Raw genomic sequence first — 27,856 nt, forward strand, 5'->3', positions numbered from 1 at the left:
CTGAATGATAATATTATTAAATACGAAACCACTTAATTAAGTAGAAAAAATGAATAAAAGAACTTTATAATACAAATATTAAATTAAAATAATTGATAAATATTAAACATTAAATATTACGATTTAAATAAAAATAAATAAAAATTATGTTAATTTCTTAATATTTAAATTTACATATAATGTTTGTATTTTTCATAACTAAATATTGTTTAAATTAATTGTTGTCTTATTTAAATCCTTAAATAAATACTAAATATTTACATGGTAACAACAACAACAATAACAACATCAAAATAAAATCAGTATTTAAGGCTGGGCCGGTTAAATTGCGCTCTTCAAAAAAGCTACATTTATATTTTTAAAACTAATTTTATTTAAATTAAGTATTATCTTATTTAAATACTTAAGTATATAATTAGTAAACATTTACTAATAATAATAATAATAATAATAATAATCAAAATAACTAACAAATAATTTTTCTAGACTTGCAAATTATATACCTAAATAAGTTTATAATCTAAATAAGTTTATAATTAACAAATTCAAAAAATTAATGCAAGTCTAGAAAAATTATATACCTAAATAAGTTTATAATTAACAAATTCAAAAAACTTGATTTTGGACTGATCTAGCAACTTGAATCAAACCTCAGGGACGAATTTAACAGTTTTACCCATTCATTAACAGAGGTTTTAACGGTGTTAATTTATTGGACTGAAATAGCAACAGAAACTAGGCTCAGGGACTGTTTTAGCAACCAAACTTGATTTTGGACTGATCTAGCAATTTGAGTCAAACCTCAGGGACGAATTTAGCAGTTTACTCTTTATTTTATTTTAAAGTTGGTTTCTAACAATTTCTAATATTACCGAAGCAACTAGAAAAAGCACCCGCCGTATTGCGGCCAGGTACACAGTATTTTTTACAAAGGTTTTCTTTTCCTACAATCATATCTACAAATCACATTACAAAATGGTGACCCTAAAATTGACATATGAGCATTTAATCTCTGCTTCATTTGTGATTCCAAGTTCTTTACACATCAATCCATCCAAAACCTCATTTAACTTTTCATACACACCATGAAATCTACACATCAATGCATGAGGCTCCTATGCCCGAAACAGAATCAACAATAAATTTTTTTTTACTAAAATGACAAAAATACCCTTTCAAGATCTTATAATAAAACTAATAACCAACACTCAAAATGAAACAACTGACCAGAAAGATCTCGCTTCCAACTGATTAAAAACAAAACTAATAGTTGGTTTACGACCTACGCGTTACAGCGTGGATCCACATGTGCAAGACACGTGACGACAACGACAGTTGATGGATTATATTAATTAGATTTGAGATGAGCCCGCACTTATGTAGATTAAAAAACACTGAACTAAAATAAGCAAATTGATCTTACTTTTTGCAGCAAAGCCTATGTCCCACTCAGATCATCTTCATCATACTACTCCTTTGTTGTGCGTCGTGTCTTTGCGCCTATGTCGAGTCCTCGCTTACGCCCTCCACTATTAAACAAAACCTGATAGTATGCAAATTAAATCAACTTAGCTAGTAATCTTATTAAAATAAAAAATATATAAAAAAGTGCAGATATTGTATACCTTCTCAGCTCAAATCCCATCAATCCGTCATAGACTAAAAAGTGCAGATATTGTATAACCTCTTCATCTTTCTCGTCTATTTTACATAACATCCAAAAAAATCTCTTTGATAGCGTAGAGTTTGCTTCGTTGTTATCAACGATTACTCCATCACTTTGTTCAAACTACTTTTCAGACTCCACTTTCTTAAGCCCTTCAATTCCCATCTTATTTTCATATACCCATTTTACCCAAAGTAACCCATGTAGTTACTTCAAACCCACAGTAAACCCATCAATGCACATTTAAACATTAAACGATCTCTCACCACTTTTACGTTATATCAGTGTATTGTGTTAAATGTCCCAACGTTAACCAAACATCGTATTCACATTACCCCCTTTATATTTTCTAGACTTATTATTTTCCATTCCTAATACACAGACCTTCTCTTTCAAACATAACACACAAATCTTTGTTCATGTAAATAAAAGCTTAGAATCCTAAACTTTTTCCAATAGAGACATAAATAAATGTAAAAAATGTCAAGGCTCGGATACGTAATTAAGGTATGGGGACAAAGAAGATGTGCCTTATCACATGGCTGCAAATACACGGTTGCATAGTCACAAAAGTTCAACTATGTCATCCGGATATTGCCCCGCCAAGATACGGGCCGGATCTTTGTTGTCTCCTTTTTTAGAGCATCACATCCTTTAAACAACCACTCATCGCCGGTGGAACCACGAATATCACCGGAAAAAAGAGTAGAGAAGACAGAGAATCGTATTAGAGAGAGAAAGTAGTGATATCAAGGAAAGAAAAGTGAAGGATACTTGTAAAAAAACAATGAGTTGTATAAGAAAACCATGACTTTTGTGACAAGACCAGCACACAGGCTTTTAAATACCACTTGTAAACAACACAATATACAAAGGGTACAACAATGAAATGCATAAAAAACCAGTTTAGCACAACTTACAACACCTTATAGCCAAAATATGTTACTAATTATACTATTATATAATTATATAATATAATATAATATAATTTCAAATAATGTGTTGATTATACAAATTCATTTGTTGCTTGTATATGTGCTCGTTATAAAATTCATGTGTTGTTTATATAAATTATGTGTTGGTTATACATATGTGCTGATTGTAATTATATAGGTATGTGTTGATTATAGAAACTCATGCCTTACCTATATATGTGATGGTTATACTTATTAGCACAATTATAAAACACTATTTTTCAACTTTTTTTTAAAAGTCATTTTTCTTTTAAAAAGTATAGCAATATTATCTATACTACTATATTAAGAGAACTAGGATTTCTATCCTTTTGGTAATTTCCCATTGTGTACACATCTTCAAACAACATGTACAAGTGAACCAAGCTATTTTAGAGGGGGTAAACTTGCCCATTCTTCAAAAATTTAAGATACTTTAGGGGCATTTTAGGGATTTTGGCACATGTGTAACTATAATATTAAGATAACATTAATATGACATATAAAGAGTCTAGGTTAATTAATTAATTTTATTAAGAGTTGAGATCATGCTTTTTTCAATTAATTAATAACAGGAACTCCAAACATTTAGACATTTATATTGTTTGATTTGTATCGTAAATTCAGCCGATACTATATCTACTAAATTGATAACTTGGCTAAACAGGCCAACTTACACTGAATCGGCGAATCCCTCCACTTTCAGTAAGAGATACAAATATTGGGCCTTTACAATACAAACCAATTTGACCCTTCTTCTCTCTCACAGTAACTACCATCATCAATTGAAACAGGGCAAATTGAACGCTTCATCTTTCCCTAACCCACCCTTTCATCCCCTTCCCCTCGCCCCTCCAGACCATACAAATACTTCGAACCCTATCACTTTTCTCTCTCCATCTGGAACCCTAGCTTCCTCCATAGCTCTCCAATTGGACCGGAGATGAAGAACGATTTTGGAGAAACCCAAACCGATTTGCAGGTTTGTTCCTATTTCAGTTCTTCCCAATGGTGTCTCAGTTGTTTAAATTACTCATAGATTGAGATAAATAAATTTTTTAAGTTAACAGCGATTGGAAAAGGTGTAACATGCTACTCATGATTTTATAAGATTAAGAAACGATGTAAAATGCTACTTCATGATTTTACATGACATATTCACTCACCTAGCAAATAAAAGGAAGCCCATGAATATGAAAGGTGGGTCCTTCAGGGCCAAAATAAGTTCCAACTTTATTGTTTGTTTTTCTTGATACTAAAATATTGTTGTGAACTACATACAATAGCTGAATGGCATGAAAAAACAGAGATAATTCATATAAAAGTGACAACATACCCGGACAATCTCTTCATATGTTTCATCATCGATCTCGACAATTGTTACGATCTCCTCGACGTCCCCAAGAATCATGTTTAGATGCTGGTCATAAGCCTGGAAATGGCAAATCATCAGTCGATAAGTGCTCTTTTCGAAGCAGTGTTTTCAGATGGTATCACATATATTTGATCTTGTGATGCCAACAGCTCAAATTTCCGTCTTTAGATCTGTTACAACTTAAACTTCACATTGTATGATTGATGGTAATTTTTGTGTATGGAAACTGATGAACTTTCTTTTGACCACTTTATTTGTTTCTGCACTGGTGGGCATCCTTTTCATGTTCATTATTGTGCTGTTGCTTTGGCTAAACTGTGTGTTTGTGATAGATTACTAACGCATAATCACGTTTTAACGCCATACATGAAACACGAATTAATTAATCATGTTTGTGTAATTTGATTATGTTTTAATACATTGATATTTAACCTGAAATTTGTGCAATGACAGAAAGTTTCTTGCATTGATTCGGCTTTCCGTGGCCTTTTGTTATTTGAAATGGGTTGGAATTATAGAAAGAATCTGTTTATCGTGCCGCAACGCGCACGGGTTTACCACTAGTACTCATATTAAAGATAAAAAAATGCTTGATTTTGTGGTATAATTTTTTAATAAAATACTAAAGTATATAAAAGTTATTTTAGTTTTAAAAATCGGGTGGAATTAGTAGTTAATGGAAATGAGAAAATGACTAAAACACCCTTGAATCTCATTAAATAGTATAATTATTGTTAGTATTGATGTGTAATCAATTTACCCCTTAATTCAATAAATCAACGTTCAAGATTTGTTCTTGCAGGTGTGAATTAGCCGTCTGTTGTGAAGTTCACCTGTAAAAAAAAACCAATTCAAAACTATAAAAACGAATAGTAGTACCAATTCCGATACATGCACTCGCACATCCTAAGATAAAAAAAATATTGAATACAATCCAGTTGTTAACTAAAGTAAATTAAGTACCAATTTGGTACCGACTTTTGGCGTTACTGGTACCGGTTCACTACCGATGTTTACCTTCATATACCGGTACGGTAACCGATATCTTTGGTACCAGTACCGATTCGGTATCGGTTGGCACCGAGCTCATCCTACTTCTGAAACTAAAAAAAGAAGTCATTAAAAGTTGAAGAGAATTAAAAAAATTGTATGATACCGTCGTTGTTCGTACAATATACATGATCAAGGGTGAGCAAATAGTACCAGGTAGCAGTACCGAATTTCTCGAACTAAAAGATTTTCAATGTTAATTCGGTTCCGACTTTTGGCCTTTTTTGTACCAGGCCGGTGCTGGTTTTTGCCTTCATCTACCGATGCTGAACATGATCGTATGAGTATTTTCGATACCAATACCGGTTCGATACTGGTTCTGGTTGACACCAAGCTTATCCCAACCCGTGATTAAAAAAGACATCATTAAAGTTAAGAAAAATATGAAAATGTATTCAATTTAACAATTAACAAGTACCGATTCAATATCGGTTGAAACCAAGCCTATCCTAGCCCGGGATACTAAAAACAAATCATTTAAGTTTTGAAAAAAAAATATGAAAATCTATTAAACTTAAAAAGTAAAGGAAATTATTATTATTATTATTATTATTATTATTATTATTATTATTATTATTATTATTATATTAGAATAATAATAAACTTAAAAATAAAGGAGTTAATTATTATTATACCATTATAATAATAAAAGTATAAAAAACTATATATAATATTATAATATTAAAGTTACTATTCATTAGCTTCTATTTTTAATATATAACTAGAGTTATTTCCGGCGCGCGTTGTCGCGCTATTTTTTTACTTTTGTTCTTGCCTATCTTACTAACAATATTTAAAAATTAAAATGATAAATGTGGTCATTTTCCCCTGTGCAATGCGGCAACAGTTTGGGCATTATCGGTTTGGCTAGTCGGAAAATATAAAAGCAAACACCCAAACGGTTTTTGATAATGACAAAACACAGCCAATGATAGCATGGTAGCTTATAAAATAAGTAAATAAAAATTAACTACCTTCTTCCACTTTTTCAAAGTTCAAAATGATATCTATTTTCTACTTCCTTCTTTTATTTCTAATTTCTATTTTTATTTTCTAAAGTTTGATGCAGGTTCCTTGCTTATAATCCTTAATTTCAAGAAGTCACAATTCATGCCGGATACGATGTTGTTTATGATATAGTGTTATTGAATTCGATGCTCTTTATGATATGATGTTGTTTATGATATAGTGTTATTGAATTGGATGCTCTTTATGATATAGTGTTATTGAATTCAATTATGTCCTACTTTCTTGCTTTGAAAATTGAAAACTCTGTTTTATTAGCTTCTTGGCAAGATTCTCATAATATCAATCAAGTTTTGAACACCCTTATCAAATCCAATGCCTCTCTCTCACATCTGTCCAGGACCCACTTAACCGTCATCTTCGCACCACACAACCATCACCACCTCCGGCCATCGCCATTCACCACCGCAAGCTGGAGAAAACAGTTCGCCTACTCTACCCGCCATTGATCTTACAGCCGGCTGCTGTCGTATATCAGGCAGTAGCAGCAAGTCCTTCTGACGGCAAGGAAATAAATTTTCCGCTGGCGGTTTTAGGCGGAGAAGATAGGAGGTGGAGGTGGTGGTGTTGGTCGTTGTCTTCTGTCAGTGCAATAGTTGTTGCCAAATTATAAAATTTTGTTGCAACAAATTAGAAAAGCCACCCACACTCACGGTCCAATGATAAAGTGCCAGGCAAGAGCCTGGCACTGTTCCCCACCATCTACTTTGTATACGTAGTTTAATTTAATAAATATAGATAACATTCATTGGCTTCTATTTCTAATATATAGATAATGGATTTATATATAGTAAGTATTAGATATCAAGTTTAGTACAACTGATTTAGCATTATAAAATTATCATATGGAAATTATTCCTATGATTTGAATGGTAAGAAACAAAGTGCCAACCACCGTGACACTGGGTGGTGTGGCCAAGGTCGACTACTCGACTGTGCCAGCCCCTTGGCTCTCCTAAATGCGCAGAAACCCAACCTCCACCCGCCCGAAAACACGACAATAAACATTTAGGTAAAATCTCTTTGCCCTTTCCAATAAATCATTTCCTTCTCTTTTAACTTTGTAGTATGTACAACAAAACCAATAAAATAATAATTTTTGTAGTGAAAAATGGTTGCCTAAAAAATCTGACACCATTTTTCCCTTTTTATCATGATATTCACACACGCTTTGTTATTTCCACACCCTCTAAAGCGTCGCGCTTTGGCCAAAGTGCGACGTTTAGGGTTCTTTTGCAGACAAAAGGTGATGTGACTGTGATGCGAGGTTATATTCTGTACAAGATTTTAGAAATGTCACGCGTAACCCTAAAACGTCGCGCTTTGGCCAAAGCTCGACGCTTCATGTCACATCCCAACCGATGGTGGAAGCATCGGGGCGCGAAACTAAGCGAATCAGATTGCTCAAGAGATTGCACAACACTATTTGTTTCAATAATGATTAATCAAATTTCATAAAATAAATCCAAAACATCAAACATGTTTCACAACCACACAAAGTATCGAGAATAACATACGAATTAAACATTGTTCAAAATTGTCTAAATTTTCTAAGATGAGTTTTTAAGCATCATCCTAGCTTGTTTCTTGAATCCCAGCTACGATCAACCTGCAACATGTATTAAAATACTATCAACAAAAATGTTGGCGAGCATACAAGCTTGAATACGTAGCATAATAGTTAAAAAACTCATACCCAATATGAAAGCATATAATAAGTTTCACCATGCTAGTTTACGCGGTCCAAGTGATAGTCCAAGCTTCCAATGCGTTAAGTGCCTTTCCCAAAGACTAACGGGTGGTTAAATATCTCATCCTAAAAATACCACAAAGACTAACGGGGAGGTGCATTACCCATATAACGCTACCATTGTTAAGGTGGAACTACACAGGGATTAAATGTTCACATAGCATAAAAGTCTCAAGTTTCAAGTTTAATGTTTAAATGGATTGAGTATGTTTCAAGTAAGTTTCAAGTATCAAGTGTCTTTGATAATAGAATACATGTTGCATCCCAAAAGTGTTTAAAATAAAAAGGGATCGAGTATACTCACAATGGGTGCTTAAACCAAACACTACTAAGATTGGATCGAAAGGAGCGCTGGTTCAGCCTGCGTGCGGGGGAACAGAGCATAAGTCCTCTAAGAGCTGACCCGGTTGGGAACAGAGTGTCAAACGGTGAGAAAATCGAGTAAAAGTGTCTGACATAATACCTGAGCGGATGGTCATCCGAACGGATGGTCATCCGGACAGATGACCATTCGAACGGATGGCCATTCGAACAGTGGGTGTTTGCGAACTGTTAAAGTTTCAAATGTTGTGATCACAGTGTCCTGTAAAACAAACAAGTGTCATGATAATCAGATCATCTGGACGAATGGTCATCCAATCGATGACCATTCGGACAGATGGTCAGTGAGTGTAGTTTTTGTGAAATTTGCTAAGTTTGAGTTAACGGAGACGGTGCAACGACGTGTCAAACAATGGAAACATACCAAACCCAACTCGTTCAGTCGGCTGGGAACCACCCCTTTTCGAACCGACGAACTGTTTATGATGGGGTTTCATGTTTGGACCCATCAATCGGCCCGTCTTCCGGTGAAATTCAGTTCTCAAGCCGGCTTTTGACTAAAGAACGAGTTAATAGCCTGTTTGAGTCTGATCCACTACTGTTTTGTATATAAATTGAAGAAAAGTCTGATAATCAGTTGTAAAACGTGATGTTCATCAGATCTAAGCCGGAAACATGTGAGATTCCGTCAAATCTAGTGTAAAAGTCTGAAAATCGTTGGTCCGTCTAAATACACCGGAGGGTCCTGCACGACCGCTGCTGCAGCATCTGGCGGAGGATAGATTGAATCGAACTGCTCCGATAGGTCCCGTGGATCCCATAAGAGACCTGCGCGGGTTTTAAACCGCTCGCCGAGGACGTCGAACCTCTTAATCAGGTGCATCCCCCACAACGTATGAAACCCCATCCGCGTCGGTGCTATGGGCGGCAGTAACTATGGGTCCGCCTCCGGTAAATGGCCTAATGAACGGGCAATGACGGTCACGTACGTGCCGCCATACAAAAATCCACGCTCCTGCCGGTGATGGGCGGAGGCGAAGTACTGTGCTAGACCGTGTGCAAGTGCGCATGACCTCCTGTACAACAAACAATAAAAGAAAGAGACGTCGGTGCTCGTACATCACTCACGGCTGTGGCCGCGAGCTGTAATAGAAATAGAGAGCATCCTATGTAGATACATGCAATAGTGTTAGCGAAATACGAAAATTAATAAATAATAATAATAATAATAATAATAATAATAATAATAATAATCACAATAATTATTATAATAAACGTACGTACCTTTACAATGGGTCATCAACATGTGAAATCCTCCCATTTGCCTTTTCGTGCTTCCAAGTACCTGCCCCTGCAACCACCTGCCAAGACCCTAAAAGAGTGGGTTTATCAACCACTACTAGCCCATGCATATAAACATCTGTATCAATTTCCTCCTGCAAGTATAAACCACTATGAACCGCAAACTGAGCTAGCGTCATCGAACGCCAAACACCAGCAGGCCTGAAAGAAACCTCAGGCGGAGGGGGAGGAACATGTGATTGTGCAGGTGACCGGTCGGCCCGAGGAGGGTGAAATGTGAATGTTGATAAAAACTCGACTAGCAACTCCATGTATCTCGACATGTGCGCTAACTTAAAAAGACGATGCCACGATGAATCCACAGGAATGAAATAACGGAGTCTAGGTGTCTCACCAATAGCCTCCAGTGCATCCCAGTCAACCGCAGCATGCGATCCAATGTGCATCCTCCTAAACTTCCCGCAAAAACGGGCGACGGGAGTGTCGCCCGTAAACTCCAGGTATGGGTGACCGTGCCGCGGATTAACCGGCGGTGGCGCCCCCTCCCCCCGGATATATGGAGGGTTCTTGAAAAGAAGAAATACTTGACGACCCATATGTGTTAGGTACTTAGAGAGATATGTTTTCTCTAATCGATTTCATCATCTTCATATCATTATTTTCCACAAGTTCTAACACTATAATTTTATCCGGTGTAACCTCGGGGGCGTGGCCATCTCCGGTAGTACAGACTGCTTAGGCTGTTGTACCCTGGGAGACAGACGCGTCGTCTTTAGTAGAGGCGCGAAATCTGTTTTAAGGGAAGCGTGTTGAACACGTGCCTCAGCCACAACCGTCAACATTTTTTTGTTTGTTCTTTGTGGGAAATTATTGTACAAGAAGACGTGGTTCAAGGCCTCGTCGACTACACATCGGACTAAAAACACAATAGACCGTACAAGGAGAGGCTGTTAAATCCCTTGTTGAAAACAATAATTTAAATCAATTTAATTACATATGTTATATTCGTATGATTTGTACACGGTATATGTACTATAATTTCTCAAAATATATAAAGAGCGTATCTTTACTATTTTTATTTATATAAGTTTTTTTATTAAAATTGTGACCCTGTCTTACAGTACTTGCATAAAAATATATATTAAAAATGTTTTAAAATACTTTAACCGTGAAGTCGTAAAGTATAATAATATCATTCAAAAACGAAATATCATATTCGAATCACAACCCAAAATCCATACCTTAATTCGTAGATGGAAATTCATGTCACTCTAACAAGGGGTGGTTCTTTCCATGGGCAAGACGGTCCCCGCCCCCTATCCCTCTCTGTTTTTTCGCTTCGCAGTGTAAATTACATCGAAAACTTTTGAAAATTTTTTATGTAATGTAAAATATTGGATTTTAAGCGTAAACCTACCCTATTTTACCGAAAACTAAGTTTAAGATTCGCCAACATTTTTCTTGGATGTTGTGGTGACCTAAAGATAAGGCTATAGGTTGTGGTCATGACCTTTATGGTCACCATGACCCTCCACATCAGCGTCATGTCACTCATTTAATTCATTATCCAAAACCACTACCTAAGGGTGTGGTCATGACCCAAACCATTAATTTCTTATTTTAATTTATTTTTGTGAAAAGGAAAAGAAAATATTTAAAAAAGAAGAGTAAACTGCCATTTTAATCCCTGAGGTTTGGTCACTTTTGCCACTTTAGTCCAAAATTCAAACCTTTTGTATCTGGGTCCCTGTCATTTCAGTTTTATTGCCATTTTGGTCCAAAAGTGAAATCATGTCATATTTGTCTTATAAAATCCTGCTATTTTGTCATTTTCCTGACCATTTTGCCCCTGACGAAAATGACCATTTTTCCTAACCATCCTGCTATCTTATCAAAATGACCATTTTGCCCCTGAGGAAAATGACAAAATAGTAGGATTTTATAAGACAAATATCACATGATTTCACTTTGGACCAAAATGGCAATAAAACTAAAACTACAGGGACCCAGATGCAAAAGGTTTGAATTTTGGACTAAAGTGGCAAAAGTGACCAAACCTCAAGGACCAAAATGACAGTTTACTCAAAAAAGAAAATAGGCTTATGGTTGGCATGGATTAGGTTGTCATGGTTTAATCCATGCCAACCATAGTGGATGAAGCAAGGGGGTGGCATAGTCACATGGTTCGCGGTACGCTCCGGTACGGGAACGTAAAACGGGATCGCAATTCGCTAGGTCCCTAAAATTCGGTATGAGGAGGGGTAGGCTCATTTTGGATCGCTTCGGTACGATGTACCATATAATGTGGTACAATTACAACATAAAGAAGCACGAAAACTCTTTAATACATTCAATGTACAACTAACCAAGCTATATGTACAATAAATAAACTCAAAAAATAAGAAAATAAACAAATTAGAGAATATTAGGGTCAAATTTGACCAAAACTGTAACATTAAGGATTAAACTGTAACATAAAGAAAATAATAGGTTGTATTGTAAACCCTAAAAAAAACAACTGCCGTCACTTTCATCGTCTTCCACATTCTATCATCTGGTTTTCTTTCCACATACAATGGTTCAACATTTCAATAAAAAATCAGAATTGCGAATTAAGAATGGGAATGGGGGAAGTCGGAAGTCAGAATACTCAAGAAGCGTGTTTCGCAAATTAGGAATTTGTGATTCCTAGAATCAACAGGTATTACTCAATTAATTGTTTGGAATGCTAATTTCATTGTCGAATTCGCGATTTAGAGCGTTCCCGGAACGCGTTCGTACCGCGAATCCGTACGCTCGATCCGGATCGTAGATCGTGGCCGATTGAGCGATTTGTGTGACTATGGGGGTGGTATAGCAATCAATTAATGGTCCTATGTGACATTGATGACCCAACCCATGCCCCCACACCCTTTAGCCTAAGTTTATTTGAGGTTTACATCATAAGTCTTCCTAGTGATAATTTTGGATTTCGAGGTCGTTAGATGGTTTCAAATTGTTGTGGGAATGACTTAGTTATTTATTTACTGTGGTAGATTCATAATTTTATTCCTGAGGGAGACAAAAAAAAAAAAAAAAACTCAGATGTAAAAATGAACTTAATTAAATTCATTTATACGTGATTTTCACTTTTGAAACGGTCAATTATAGGTTCATAGCAACCATTGCGGTTGCAAATCAATAATCAATACACTAAAAAAATGAAATATGTTTTCTTGTTTCACTTGCCTAAAGTCTTACACATAACTATTATGTTAATGAACAATTTGAATCAATAAAATATAAAATATGATAATAGATTAACAAATATAAAGCTTAATTATATATAAAATTCAAAGTTCAAACCTTTGATTGTTGGAAGGCATGATAGAAGTTTTATTACAATCATGGAACATAAAAAAATTCAAAACTAAAAAAATATTTGAAGCCTGCGATTGGAGATTTTTAGAATCGCTCCAAGGCGTCTCGTCAACTGCTTTCAAGAAACTCGAACAAACCAGCGATTTTGAGACCTGCATTGATCATGAATTTTGAGTTGATTCGTCACTGGAAACTGAACACAGGCAATTGCATTCGGGGTATTTGGGTTGATCTAGAAAGCTTTTTTTTTACATTGGTGAAATATGACTGACTTTTACAAGGGGGCATATTCAAGAATATGTGAGGGGCCTAATCGTTTTATTTATTTAAAACAGTTACCATTGCAAGATTTAAAATTAACACAACTGATTTTTTTTTTTTTTTTTTTTTTTTTTTTGAGGGGTGCCCTGCCACCAATTTTCGTTTAATATCACTAGTAGGAATGCCCGCGCGTTGCAGCGGGTGCGTCTATTTTGGCGTCTCATGGTAACACCATACTGTTTTCGCAATTGACAACACTCGTGTCATTATCATATTCACCTACACCGAAGATCGGGTCAACTCTTTACAGAATTTTGAAATTTATACTTGAAATTTTGATAATTCATAATTAGTATAGCTCTTACATATGATTTAATCAAACCCTACTATTTTTATTTTTTGTGTAAGAATAAAAAAAACTTTAGCGAAAACCATACCAAGTTCTTGCAAGTTCACATCCCGAGTTAGAAAGGAATTCTCTTTCATCTTATTCGTATAATCTGAAGGATTTGGAAATGACCATTCTCATTAGGAAGGTTGATTTCCACTTGCCTTCCAAATGACCAGGCCTAAGCAAGCATTCAAAGAAATGTTTAGCGAAAGTGCAACGCTAATTAATCCCATTTATGTTTAAACATCTTAATAAGATAAATAAGTCACCTCAAAGAAGACAAAATAAAAGCAATATAACGATGAAATGTCATCCACTAATCTAATATCACCAATTCACCATTACAAATATACGTGGAATCATGTTAATAGAATCTTGTGTTGCACTCAATGGATACCCAGAAATTGCATAAAAGGTACAGGGTTTGTAATAAGATTACAACAACCATAATAAGTCATGCCTGAAAGACTTAAAGATACACTATACAAGTATGCTTATTAATTACAGTAATAAATAATAAACGAACCGAGCCCGAGCTGTGCTTGAAAAATCGTTTACGGATGGAGCTCGTGCTTTTAAAAACAGAGCTCGAAACGAGCCGAGCTCGAGATCTCATAAGTAAACGAGCTCAAGCTCATTTGCCCCATAAACTTGTTATTGAACACCCTTAGCAACTTTCGTATGTTTCACTGGTCAAGGTAAAGTAAACAACCTGATGAGCACAAGTTAATATGCTAGAGAATCTGCCTTAAGGCTGTTAAATTTCATTTGAAAAAGGCACAAAATAGAATGATACAACCATCTGATAAGCATATACTTTTCTAGTGGTTGGTTAGGCATATTTAAAATTGTAACTATTAGAGGCAAATACCTGTTGGACATTTGAACATAGGATAAGTCAAAAGCTAGCTACTAAATATTATGGTCCATATACAGTTATAACCAAGATGGGCTCTGTATCTTACATCCTAAATTTACCACTTCATTCTTGTATACACCTACATTCCATGTCTCTATACGCAACAAATACACTGGGCCACTGGCTATATTCATAATCAGCAACTCTTTCTCCAAGAAGAGCAGTTACAAGTTACACCTGAATCTTAAACACAAGTGTCTTTTGTAATATATAGTTGTGACTTGTGATGGGTCCAAGACAAGTACCCCACGCGTTGCAGTGGGATTCGGTCGGATTGTCACGTAATATGTATGGTACTGACACTGGCACTCGGAATAGCAACCCAAAAAAACATAAAATGAAAAATAAGCTACAGTACCACGATGAAGATGTCCGAGATTACTAACGAGTGCATCTTGTAGAGTAAATGAGCGATGCGCCTGGTGCCGGTGGAGCGGACGTGCCAGGCGGATTTGTGGATTTTGATGTTGTAGTTGGAAGTTCTATTTAAAACGCATAATCTAAAAGGATCATTATATAACATGTAACCGAAAAGTAAATTTTGTTGCGAAGAAAAATAAGAGATATCGTTAGAGAAGTTCACCTTCAGGTCCAGCGTTAAGCTCTTTCGTCTAAAGATATTAAAACATGTAACAACAGAGTAGATATTTAAATGATGATTTAGTGTTCATATATATACTTACAATGGAAAAATGAAATCTTTTCATACATGTTGTAACAACAAAATCAAAGGAAAAAAATACAGGCACCAAGAAAATATATCTCAGTGAATCAAAAAATCCATTTGGTGAGTTGCATATAATTGAATAAAAAAGCAATAAATAAAAAGCCAACCTTATGAGTGGAGAATTCAGACTATGGATGTGAGCTTCCTGAAACCACCAAATAGAGAATACTGATCAAGATGCAAAAAAGTTCAAACCCAGTTATAATTATAAACAAAAAGTAGCATACCATCTCCAAAAAGATTTATAAACAAAAAGTCTCTGTTTTGATATTTTTACGTAGCTAAGAGATTATACAAACATAAAACATAAACAAAGAGCATGAAACACTTAGAACCCTATAAAAACATGTGAAATAAAAGTCAGTTTTGTTGAAGCATTTCATCAAGCACTTGTTGTCCGCCTTAAAACCTTTTAATTGTAAATAAAGTAATAATGATAACAAATTTTATACATCTACATACAACAACCAATATCCAAAAGAATTTACATACATATCTAAACTTAAAGAAAAACCATAACCAAAAAACGAAATCAATAGCTAAAACCTGAAGACGAAACCTAGAAATGCTACTTGATTAACGCGAAATGGGAACAAAAGATTAACATTTAGTAAACCTGCAAATCATCAACGTGAACCCGCAATCCGAGCTTGCAAATCAATTTCCAAAAACACCTGCAAAATAGATTTTTGAAAGAAAACTTTAGGAGCATCTTCACCAGCATGACCAGCTTTACATGTGTGCGAACCCAAGTGTACAGCTATCGCATATACTTCCGCTGCCAAAAACAGTTAAATTAGGGTTTAGTGGTGTCGGTGTATGTTTGATCTAGTTGAGAAAATGAAACTTGAGTAGAGTGTGACTTACCTCCACCACACATGATTTCGTGTTGGGTTTCTTTGGTTCTTTAATCTTGTCGAAGGAGATTGATGGCATTTATCAGTTACAAACAAAACGGCTAGTGGAAGAATATAAATAGATTAATTCTGACTATTAAGACATTTAATTGCAAGTGATAATTAAGATGCTAAGCAGAAAGTGAATCGGTGCATTCAATCAGGTTCTTCAATATGGAAGAGGGGGGGAGGGATATTCCATCCGCTACCGTAGGGGCATTGGGAACGAGCAAGACTCGAACCCGCCACCTCCGGGTTAGAATGCGGGTTGGTGGCCATTGGGCTGACACCCAATGGTTTTCAATATGGAAGAGAGGAAATTGAATTCTGGTTTAATTAATGGAAGAGACAAGAGGTTGTGGATTTAAATGTCCAAATTGCCCTTAAAGTGTCTTAAAACTTTGGATAATATTCAAGTTTGTCCTTTCTAAAATGGCTTATTTTATTTATATATGTAGCTTTAAAACTTGTACACATGGCAAAATTACGAAAAGGGTAGAAAACCCAGTTCTCTTAATATAGTATTATAGATAATGCGAATCCAGTAGTTTAGGGAGTGGGATTTTACCTTCAACTTTATGCAGAATCGCTACTCAAAACAACAAGGTATATCGAGATGTCAGCAAACGAGACAGTTCAGCATCGGTTTATGATTTAGCCCAAGTTAGAGGTTTAGTCGGAATCTCGACAGAGGGCACAATAGACGCAAAGGGAGTGGCGAGAGACAAATGTTCCGTGTGTTCATTCGTTTGAGTAGAGGTCCATTATTTTTGGTATGCCATCTTAAAATTTGATGGTAAATTACTTTTAAGGCCATCATTCCTCCTTAATAATGTATTATAGATGTAGAGAAAGTATAATGTACTTCACGGCTTAACGTACATTAACGTACGCGACCAAATAGATAACATGCGTGATTACAGTTTTGATCAACTTAACGTGCGTGATTTTGATCCCATGCGTGATTATCAAAAAAAACTGATCCCATGCGTTATTATTTTGATCCCATGCGTGATTATCAAAAAAAAAAAAAAAAAAAAAAAAACGGATCCCATGCGTTATTATCTGTTCCCATGCGTTATTATATGTTCCATGCGTGATTATAGCCCTGATCTGACGGTTACCATTGTCGCGTACGTGAAGTATGATAAGGGCTTTTGTATGTTAACCTAACCCTATAGATGTAATAGATCATTTTCCAAAGACTGAATGTTCTTTACAATTAAGTTGATTAAAACTATGTTAAAAAATTAGAAACCACAAGTCACAATGTTAATAAAATATAATGTTTTTTCTTCTTGTATGACTTTGCACTTTAACTCTCACCATGAACACACTTCTCTTTGTTTATTGTGCAGGAAATATAAACCAATGTTAGAAGTATTATCATTATTGTTAGATTAAATTAACTTATGTTGTCTCATTGTAATTTATGTATTCTCTAGGTAGTCAATGTGTATCTATAGAGTCTATATATATTGTAGTCCTAACTCCTTATGGGGTATTGAATACCACTTATAACATGGTATCAACCATTTCCTAGACAATTAAGTTTCCCTACAACTCCTCCTCTTCCCTTTCCCTCTTTCTCTTGTGTCTGTTTCTTTCTCCCCTGTTCTCATCAGCTTCTGTTCATCTCATGGCTGCTTCATCATCAAATTCCTCTCCAATGAATGGCCTTGCCCCAATGATTGCTATCAAACTTAACTCTTCCAATTTCATCTATTGGAAACTTCAAATGCTTCCTTTGCTTGCATACCAACAAATTTCATCTCATGTTGATGGTTCTATTACGGCTCCCTCCCCCACTATTGTTGCCGGTGAAAAGGAAATTGATAATCCTGACTATAGAACATGGATTCGTGATGAACAACAAGCTATCATTTTACTCAATGCTTCCCTCACTGAAGAAGCATTATCTGTTACAGTGGGTTTATCTACAGCCCGTGAAATGTGGGTTGCTCTTGAAAATGCCTTTTGCAATACCTCTATTGAGCGTGTTCAAAATTTGCGTGACAATCTTCGTCAAATTAAAAAAGGAGATAAGTCGGTGGCGGATTATGGTCGCCTTTTCAAAGGTGTATGTGATCAACTTAGCGCTGTTGGACATCCGGTTGATCCGATGGACCAGCTTCATTGGTTCTTGTGTGGTCTTGGACCGACCTTTGAAGGTTTCTTAACCAATATTAGATCTATGTGTCCCATACCGGGTCTCACGGACCTAGTGGCCAAGGCGGAAAGTCATGAACTTTTTGTTAAAGCTTTACATGGACCTTCTTCCAACCCGGTTGCTTTTTCGGCCAATACTTCTCAGCATCGGCCTGGTTATCGTGGGTCGGCTTCTCACCCTAATCGGTCTACTAGTTACCGGCCCCATAGGCCCAATCAGGGCACTTGGGTCAATCGACCTTCTGGCTCTTGGTCTCCTCGTCCTAAACGTCCACCCACTTGTCAACTTTGTAGAAAACAGGGTCACTATGCGACGCAGTGTTATCAATTACAATCTTTTGCTGCCTCTGGACCCGTGTCTGATGCTCAATTAGCGCAAGCTTTTCATGCTCAGTGCGCTATTCCTGATTGGACTAGAGACACGGGTGCGTCTGATCACATGGTTCCCAATGCTGCGTCTCTCCCAGGTTCCACACCAACTCAAGGTAATCCTCGTGTCTTCTTTGGTAATGACCAATCCTTGCCCATCACTCATACGGGAAACACACAAATTCTTGGTTCTCTTAATCTTAAAAATGTTTTGGTTGTTCCTAATCTCACGAAAAATCTATTGTCCATTAGTAAATTAACTGAGGATAATCCTGTTGATGTTGTGTTTTCTTATCCTCATTTTTTTATTCAGGACCAACACACCAAGACAATCCTAGCCCGCGGGTCCCGTGAAGATGGACTTTACATTCTTCACACCACCCCTCAGAGTTTTGTGGCTTCCACGAAGTGTCCCATGGCCTCTTTTGAGTCTTGGCATTCTCGTTTAGGACATGTTGGTTTTGATGTTATTTCTATGTTAAAGAATAATGGTTTAATTTCATTTACTTCTGTTTTACCCAAACCGGGTATTTGCACGTCTTGTGAACTTGCCAAATATAAACGACTTCCTTTTGTGTCGAATAATAAACGTTCATCTTCACCACTTGACTTGATACATTGTGATTTGTGGGGTCCATCCCCGGTTAAATCGGTTGGCAATTATTTATATTATGCGACGTTTGTGGATGATTTTTCTCGCTTTAAGTGGTTATATCCATTAAAAACCAAATCTGAATTTGTTGATGTTTTGTCCGTATTTTTGCCATTTGTTCAAAATCAATTCTCCGCGAAAGTTAAAATTTTTCAAAGTGATGGTGGCACGGAGTTTACAAATCATAAAGTTCGTCAATTATTTGAACAAAATGGCACCTTTCATCGCATTTCATGCCCTTACACCCCGCAACAAAATGGTCGGGTTGAACGCAAACATCGTCATATTGTAGAAACGGGCTTGGCAATGATGTTTCATGCGAAAATTCCCGCAAATTTTTGGGTTGATGCGTTCTCGTCCGCGGTTTATATTATTAATCGTGTTCCATCTACTCTTCTTGGTGGAAAGTCTCCATTTGAGCTTTTATATAATAGACCTCCGGATTATTCAATGTTTCGCTCATTCGGTTGTCGGGTGTTTCCATGCCTTCGTGATTATACCATTCATAAACTTGCACCAAGAAGTATTCCATGCATATTTATTGGATATTGTTTTAAATACAAGGGTTTTAAATGCTTGGACCCCTCCACTTCTAGAGTTTATGTTTCTAGAAATGCAAAGTTTGATGAATTGTCTTTTCCTTTGTAACCGACACATCATTAAGACCCATTCAAGAGCTTCAAATAACTAACTTTATTGATCCATCAATGCCTAATGATGAGACCCCTCATGTTTCCTCAACTCCCACCACATCAATCGATTCCCATCCTCTACCAATTACTATTCCTTATTTTCCAATTAATTCATCCACTAACTCTCAAATTAATTCACCCATTACTTCCTCCACTAACTCTCCAATTAATTCTCCTAGTACTCCTCATTCTACACCTTCCCATACGCCACCTTCTACACCCTCATCTACTACTTCTCAACCGCACAATACTAGTCCAATAAATTCACCTATACAACACACAACTTCTCCGCCCATGTCTACCCAGTCGACCTCTTCAAACCAATCGGACCCTACTGATGCTCACTTTGCTCCACCTACGCCACCTTCCTAGTCTACTCATCCTATGATTACTCGAGCAAAAGCCGACATATTTAAACCTCGTCATCAACTTGACCTTACTCATACCACTCATCTTCCGCTTCATCGTGCTCTTTTTGCCTCCACCGATCCAACGACCTTCCACTCCGCTTCCAAAGATGCGAAATGGGTTAATGCCATGCATGTTGAATTTGATGCTTTACTCACAAATAAAACCTTGACACTTGTGCCGCGACCTGTGCATGCCAATGTGGTAGGATCCAAATGGATTTTTTGGACTAAGTTTCACTCAGATGGGTCGGTTGAACGACACAAGGCTCGCCTTGTTGCTCAGGGTTTTACTCAGGTCCCTGGTCTTGATTATTTTCACACATTCAGTCCGGTTGTCAAAGCTGCCACAGTTCGCACGGTTTTGGCTATTGCGGTTATTAACGGCTGGCCATTGCATCAATTAAACGTTAATAACGCATTTCTTCATGGCCATCTCACTGAGAACGTTTATATGGAACAACCAAAAGGCTTTGTTGATGCTCGTTTTCCATCTTATGTATGCAAATTGAACAAAGCTATTTATGGGCTAAAGCAAGCTCCTCGTGCTTGGTTTCATCGTTTGAGTGTGTTCTTAACTACTTACGGTTTCGTGTGCAGTCGTTCGGATCCTTCTCTATTTGTGTTCAACCGAAATTCTTGTGTTATGTATCTTCTTGTTTATGTGGATGATCTCATCCTGACTGGGAATCAATCTACTGCTCTTCGATCTTTTATCTCCTGCCTCAACACTGAATTTGCCATAAAAGATCTGGGGAAACTTAATTATTTTCTAGGATTGGAGGTTACTTACACGACGAGTGGCTTATTCTTGAATCAGTCCAAATACACTAAAGATATTCTTGCTCGAGCAAAAATGTTGGAGGCGAAACCTGCCCCAACTCCTTTAAGCGCTAATGTTTCTTTTGTTTTTGCAGGTGATCCATATCCAGATGTAACTCATTATCGTTCGATTGTTGGTGCTTTGCAGTACTTGACAATTACGAGACCTGACATATCGTATGCAGTAAATCAAGTCAGTCAATTCTTACAGTCTCCGACCGTTGATCATTATCAAGAAGTCAAACGCATTCTCAGGTACTTAAAAGGAACGGTTGCATATGGACTTCACTACACTAGACCAACTCGTACCGCTTTAGTGGGTTATTCAGATGCTGATTGGGCTCGTTGTTTGGAAACACGTCGCTCCACTTATGGTTATTCTATATTTTTGGGGGGAAATCTTATATCTTGGAATGCTAAGAAACAACCAACTGTTGCTAGATCAAGTTGTGAATCTGAGTATCGTGCCATGGCAAACACGGCTGCTGAAATTGTTTGGTTGACGCATCTTCTTCAAGAACTTCATGCATTACCTCTTGACAGGCCCACTATTCTTTGTGATAATCAAAGTGCTATTTTTCTCACGCAAAATCCTGTTTCTCACAAGCGGGCTAAACATATTGATCTTGATTATCATTTTTTACGTGAGCTTGTTACTGCCGGGAAACTTGTCACCAGATTTGTGCCCACCAAGCTTCAGGTTGCGGACATCTTCACGAAAAGTCTTCCTTCTCATCAGTTTGTCACCTTTCGCCAAATGCTTCACATTGGTCCTCCACCGTTCAGCTTGCGGGGGTATGTTAGATTAAATTAACTTATGTTGTCTCATTGTAATTTATGTATTCTCTAGGTAGTCAATGTGTATCTATAGAGTCTATATATATTGTAGTCCTAACTCCTTATGGGGTATTGAATACCACTTATAACAATTATTATTATTATTAAACTTTAGTTATGTTAATATGTATTTGATCTTATAAGTAGTTATGATACATTCGGATGATAGGTTATGTAATTAAGGTGATAAGCGGGTTTATATTCGAACTCAACTGCCGGTGCAGTTACCTGCCAATATTAACCGCCAAACTATGATTTATATAGTTGATTACAGGCAAATCTTACCGGTTATCAAGACAGTTTCATTATACCGAAATTGTCCACTTAATCCTCTCGATATACACTGCACATTCTACATTGTTTCGTTGTCTGCACATTCATAACACCATGTCTGCAAATCATGCTAAACCTTCCGCTGCATATGCATATAATGATGATTCGGTTGTCCAACAACCAAAACCACTAGAACCACATCAAGGATTAATGTAAATCGAACGTGGACCTTTTTGTTTGTTTGTTTGTTTGTTTGTTTGTTTTTTTTTTTTTTTTTTTTTTTTTGCAGATAAAGTATAACTTCAACGAATCAAAATCTTTGACATACTGGATCAAAAGAACGAATTTCAAATAACTTCTAAAAATGGACTAATTCACTACGCATGCCGGTAAAATCAAACCTACCATCAAAGGTCAACTTCCAGATAAGCAAACTATAAGGGGAAACCGAAAGCCAAATGATCATGATTCAGCACGTGACCATAAGAAACTGAAACCCGAATTATCACAAAGTGGTGGTGGCGGCTCAATATCCGCTATATTGATCTGTTCCATTGATTTGGAGAGGTCATCAACCGAGAATGGTATGCTGCACACCAAATGTTTCATTAAATAAATAAATATTAGCTAAGAGAAATATTGAGCCAAACACATATAAGATTTTAACCTTGAATCATCATCCAGCAAGAATGAGCTTCCGACAGCATTGTTTGAATCTTTCGTCATCAGCACCCTCATTTTGGAAATTACCTGTCAACAGAATACAAACCGCACCGTTTACATCCATTATGTATCCTTACAGGCTCAGCTCCATGTCTTTAATTCACAGGTGGCAAGTGCTTTAGTTCTAGCAGGAACAATGGGTCAGACAGATTCAAAGTTGACCAAAGTTTAATGTTAATGCGAAAAAGAGTAAAATCTTATTGCGCCACTATCCAAAAAATTAGGTGATTCTAGTAAGTAGTAACAATATTATGTAGCACCCCAGTTTTTCATTAAAAATGTTAGAAAGTGAACAAAAGGCGTTTCATGGTCAACCAACCTGATCCGGCTTGACCCGTTAACCAACTCGCCAGTTTTGACGCCTTTAATATCTTGATACCAGAAATGAGAATTAAAAATGGGTGTGCTTTTATTTAACAAAAATATTTAAATGATAAATACATCTGGATGAAGACTATGTGTGCCATATTTGTCATCCCAATACATAGTACTGATTCTGTAGATCTGTTGTATGCTAAGAACCTGCACGCGAAACGGTTTTACCATCAGTTTAATATTGAATTTAATGATTCTCTAGTAATATATGGGAACTGAAACTTACTGGGCACAGATCATAAATTATTTCATCTAGTGTCTTCTTTGACTTCTCATGAATAACCTATAATCAATAAATGAAAGCTCACAAATAATTAAATATTATATATGGTAAAATAATATATAGAAAATAAGGTGAAATACCAGGAATCCAATAGCTTGTCTTAGGTGCTTGAGCTCATCCCAAGCTGATCCTGCATACTGAAATTTGATATTCTCAAAAGTAAGTGAAACTTAAGCCCGATATGTCAATCCCATATATCTCAAGTCTCAATCGATAATCAAACGAACATAAAAGTTGAAGAAAAGAATTTAAATTGAATAACTCTCAATCTTATAAATCAGCAAAATAACTCAAAACTGATTGGTCTTCTCTTAACCTTAATCACAACTTTGATCAGGTTATATAGGACATTACTTGGTTACAATTAGAGCTGCAGGACTCAACTTCCTAATTAGATAATAATAATAATAAAAGAGTAAACTGCCATTTTGGTCCCTAAGGTTTGGTCACTTTTGCCCCTTTAGTCCAAAACTCAAACCTTTTGAATCTGGGTCCCTGTAGTTTCAATTTTGTTGTCATTTTGGTCCAAAAGTGAAATCAGCTCATATTTGTTAAATAAAATCCTGGTATTTTGTCCTTTTCCTTGGGGGCAAAAGTGAAATCAGCTCATAGGTTTTTTTTAGGTTTTTGGGGTGTGGGGGTTAGGTTTTTTTGTAGTTTTTTTTGTTAGGTATAGTTTTTTTTGATCAAAATTACTCTACAAGAACATTGTACAAAATTACTCTAGAAGATCAAAATTACTCTACAAGAACATTTTACAAAACTACTCTACAAGATCAAAATTACTCTACAGTATCATTTGTAGAGTAATTTTGATAATTACCCTACAAGCAGATAATTACAAAAATGTCACCGCGTGCTTTTGTCTTTTTCATGCTATTCGTACGTTTAATACATTAACTTTATTTGTACAGGAACTTTACCCTAGATAAATATCCTAAAGAAATAATTTTGGATCTTTAGCTAACACTAATATGATTAAGTAGCAGCAACATGGAAACAAAAAAAAAACCTAAAAAAATAAAAAAATAAAAGAATACCTCTTCAGTTGCTTTGTAGCACCACTGTTCCAATTCAGACAATCCTGCCTTGACATATTCCCCATTACTTAAAGAACAGCACTCTCGTCTCAACAGAATGCTGCAAGTGTAATTTATAAAGTTAAAGATAAATATGCACCCATGCAAGTAAGTATAAAGGCGTGTCTTAAACGCTTCTTGTCTCAGAACCTCTTGAATAATTCTACATTGATGAAATAAAATATCTGTGTGAAGAGTTTGCGAACCAAAAATGGCGATACCTACAAAGGAAAAATACGCCAATTTCAGCTCATAAAGAAGTTAAAGTCCTACATCAAAACTTCAACATGGTAATAGAGAAACAAACAGGTGAGTAACAGTGCACTGACATTATTAGATTTTAACATGTTTAAGAAGCATTCAATTTTGTTAACAATTTCTTGCCAGTGAGCAATCAGATTATCCTGAGAAGCAGCACTTGCTAGTGCAAAAGTGGGGCCCTTTAGCAAGTTTTCTCTGGATTTTCTTGGTGCCTAAACCATTAACATATAATAAGATATGAAAGCTTCAAACAAATTTTAACAAAATATAAATTGCAAATGGATTGAAGTTATATAAGGAGTATTTAAGTACCTGGATGCACAATCCAAGCAATGGAGAAATCTCTTTCTTTAAGTCGTCACGTATCATTCCATATATATTTTCAACGGATGCTGATAGCTGCGTCTTGAAAAGAGAAGCAGGGCTTTTGGCTTCAAGTTGCCGTTGTGTCAACACCAGCAACGTTGACGCAGTGGATAACCAATAGGCCAAGACATTGTTGTCATCTTGTTTCTTCATTCAAATTAATTTCGAGAACTAAGCTTATGTTAATAATAATAATAAATACCTTAATATTGTGTAGGCGGTAAATAAAATGTAATGCTTGTATAAATACCTCAGTTTCGTGATCTATAGTTTGAATTATACGATCAAAAATGCTGGTTTTTGAAGCTTCAAATGACCGCCAGTGACTGAGACATTTGTATATGATGCAAGCAGCAGTCGGTCTGCCTTTAGAGAATCCTAGGGGCTGTGCAATGCATTCAATGAGCAAATCTTGATCATTTTGCTGCGATCGTATTATAAAAGATTGAGAGATGCCCGAAATGAGTTGGAAATCAATGTGAAAAAGTACCATTACATTATGTACGTCGGTTATATATATTATATATACCCACACGTATATAGATGTTAATGAATAGGGTTACTTACATTATTTACACTTTGTTGATTCTTAACTTGAGCGATTTCGTCCACCGTTACATCCTTCACATTGAATCTTGAAATCTCAGTTTCACCGGGCGTGTTGGAATCATTGTTCGGTTGATTGGTTGTGATTTGCGGTTTCGATTGATTGGCTAGATTGGTATTTAGAACATCCAGTCTCTCAACTAATCCATCCAGTGTTTCTCGAATTTCGGCAAATGAGCGTTCATTCCTGATCGCTGCGGCTTCCAACCTGATCAACATCGTCCCGTGCACCATCAGAGTTTCCTCAATTCTCATGTTGTCTGCCATTCTTAAATCAAGAAATATTATTATTAGTATTGATCACGTTTAGGTATATACATTACAGGTGGTTAAGTTCGTTACTCTTTATTTACATTTAGACCCTACAGTATTAATCAATTACCAAAAGACCCTTACTCCTAAATGTACACATACAAACTAACCTTTAAAAAATGAGATGCTAGATTTTCAACACTTATCCCGATATACATACAATAGTCGTTAAAAGCTTGTGATGTGAATTCTCCTGCATTATTCATCCATATGTTTTTTAGTTTTATTTTTCGAGAAATTAACTCTCGATATGTCCTCGTGGATTCTTTTCAAGAATAAGGAGGGCTCTTGCAGTAGTTTCTTTTCCTATGGACTAATGATTAGTTTTCCTAGAGAGCACGCTCCACGTGATAAATCTTTTGGTAGGAAAGAATATTAAGGGTGTGTTTGTCGACACCTTCGATTATTCACCTCATCATGATGCTACCTCGGTGACCAATTTCGTCATGCTGTATGGTGAAATTGGTGAGTCAAACATGACACATTTACTTTTGTCCATGTATCTAATAATGGGGTGTATATAATTTTTGTAACTAATAATGGCAGTCTAGCAATAGTAGCCGGATGAAAGCTAGCATGCTAAGCTATCAAAAGTGGAAAGGCTATACGTGTAAAACTAAAACAATATACAAAGATATTTACAAAAGTCAAGCCAATAATATTGTGCCAATATTATCGGCTAACACGCCCCCGCAGTTTGAGCCGTAGTAGACCGGAGACATAAACTGGATCGAAACCGCTGAAATAGATGTTTGGGAAGGCCTTTGGTAAATATGTCGGCATACTGATAATCGGCCGGGACATGTAGGACTTTGACATTGCCAAGGCGAACCTTCTCTCGAACAAAGTGGATATCCAGTTCAATATGTTTCGTACGCTGGTGTTGAACCGGATTTTCAGCAAGGTATACGGCCGAGATATTATCACAATAAACGAGTGTAGCTTGGGTAACCGGTACATGAAGCTCAAGTAGTAAATTACGAACCCAACTTACCTCGGCCACTGTATTTGCAACACCCCTGTATTCAGCCTCTGCACTAAATCTGGAAATAGTGGGCTGTCTTTTTGAGGACCACGAGATCAAGTTTTCACCCATGTAAACACAATAACCTGATGTGGAGCGACGGGAGTCGGGACACCCGGCCCAATCCGCATCCGAGTAAGCCAATAATTTGGTGGACCGTGAGGGAGTGATATGCAATCCCTGAGAAAGTGTACCTTTAATATACCAGAGGATGCGTTTGAGGAATTGAAAGTGCGGCTCCCGGGGTGCATGCATGAAAAGGCATACCTGCTGGACAGCATATGAAATATCAGGGCGAGTAATGGTGAGATATTGAAGAGCCCCGGCCAGACTCCGATACAGAGCTCCATCAGAAAACTCGGTGCCAGAAGTGGCACTCAATTTGGAGCCAACCTCAACAGGAGTGCTAACTGGTTTACAATTTGACATGTTTGCCCGTGATAAAATATCTGCTGCATATGTGGACTGAGAAAGAAACAAACCACCAGACCGTCGCTGAACCGAAATACCAAGGAAATGATGTAACGAACCAAGATCTGTCATCTTGAATTCTGCAGTTAAAGAGGTGATAACCTGCTGTAATAGGGTGCTGCTAGATGCAGTGAGGAT

General features: G+C 36.5%; 1 protein-coding gene and 1 long non-coding RNA gene across 2 annotated transcripts; both read right to left on the reverse strand.

The window, feature by feature from the left end:
* Positions 1 to 12,740: 12,740 nt before the first annotated feature.
* Positions 12,741 to 16,609, reverse strand: LOC110936989. Its single transcript, XR_002590490.2, has 2 exons — positions 15,969 to 16,609; positions 12,741 to 15,879 (listed from the first exon to the last, which is right to left on the reverse strand). It is a non-coding gene; the product is annotated as an uncharacterized LOC110936989 (long non-coding RNA).
* Positions 16,610 to 22,680: 6,071 nt separating this feature from the next.
* LOC110933759 (myosin-9) lies at positions 22,681 to 24,704 on the reverse strand. The gene is made up of 6 exons (XM_022176966.1): positions 24,640 to 24,704; positions 23,962 to 23,986; positions 23,680 to 23,736; positions 23,543 to 23,599; positions 22,886 to 22,968; positions 22,681 to 22,807 (listed from the first exon to the last, which is right to left on the reverse strand). Exons 1-6 carry the CDS (start codon positions 24,702 to 24,704, stop codon positions 22,681 to 22,683), a joined length of 414 nt encoding a protein of 137 aa, XP_022032658.1.
* Between the last annotated feature and the right edge of the window lie 3,152 nt (positions 24,705 to 27,856).

Source organism: Helianthus annuus, chromosome 4 (genome assembly GCF_002127325.2).
Source record: "Helianthus annuus cultivar XRQ/B chromosome 4, HanXRQr2.0-SUNRISE, whole genome shotgun sequence".
In the NCBI taxonomy this organism is placed as follows: Eukaryota; Viridiplantae; Streptophyta; class Magnoliopsida; order Asterales; family Asteraceae; genus Helianthus; species Helianthus annuus.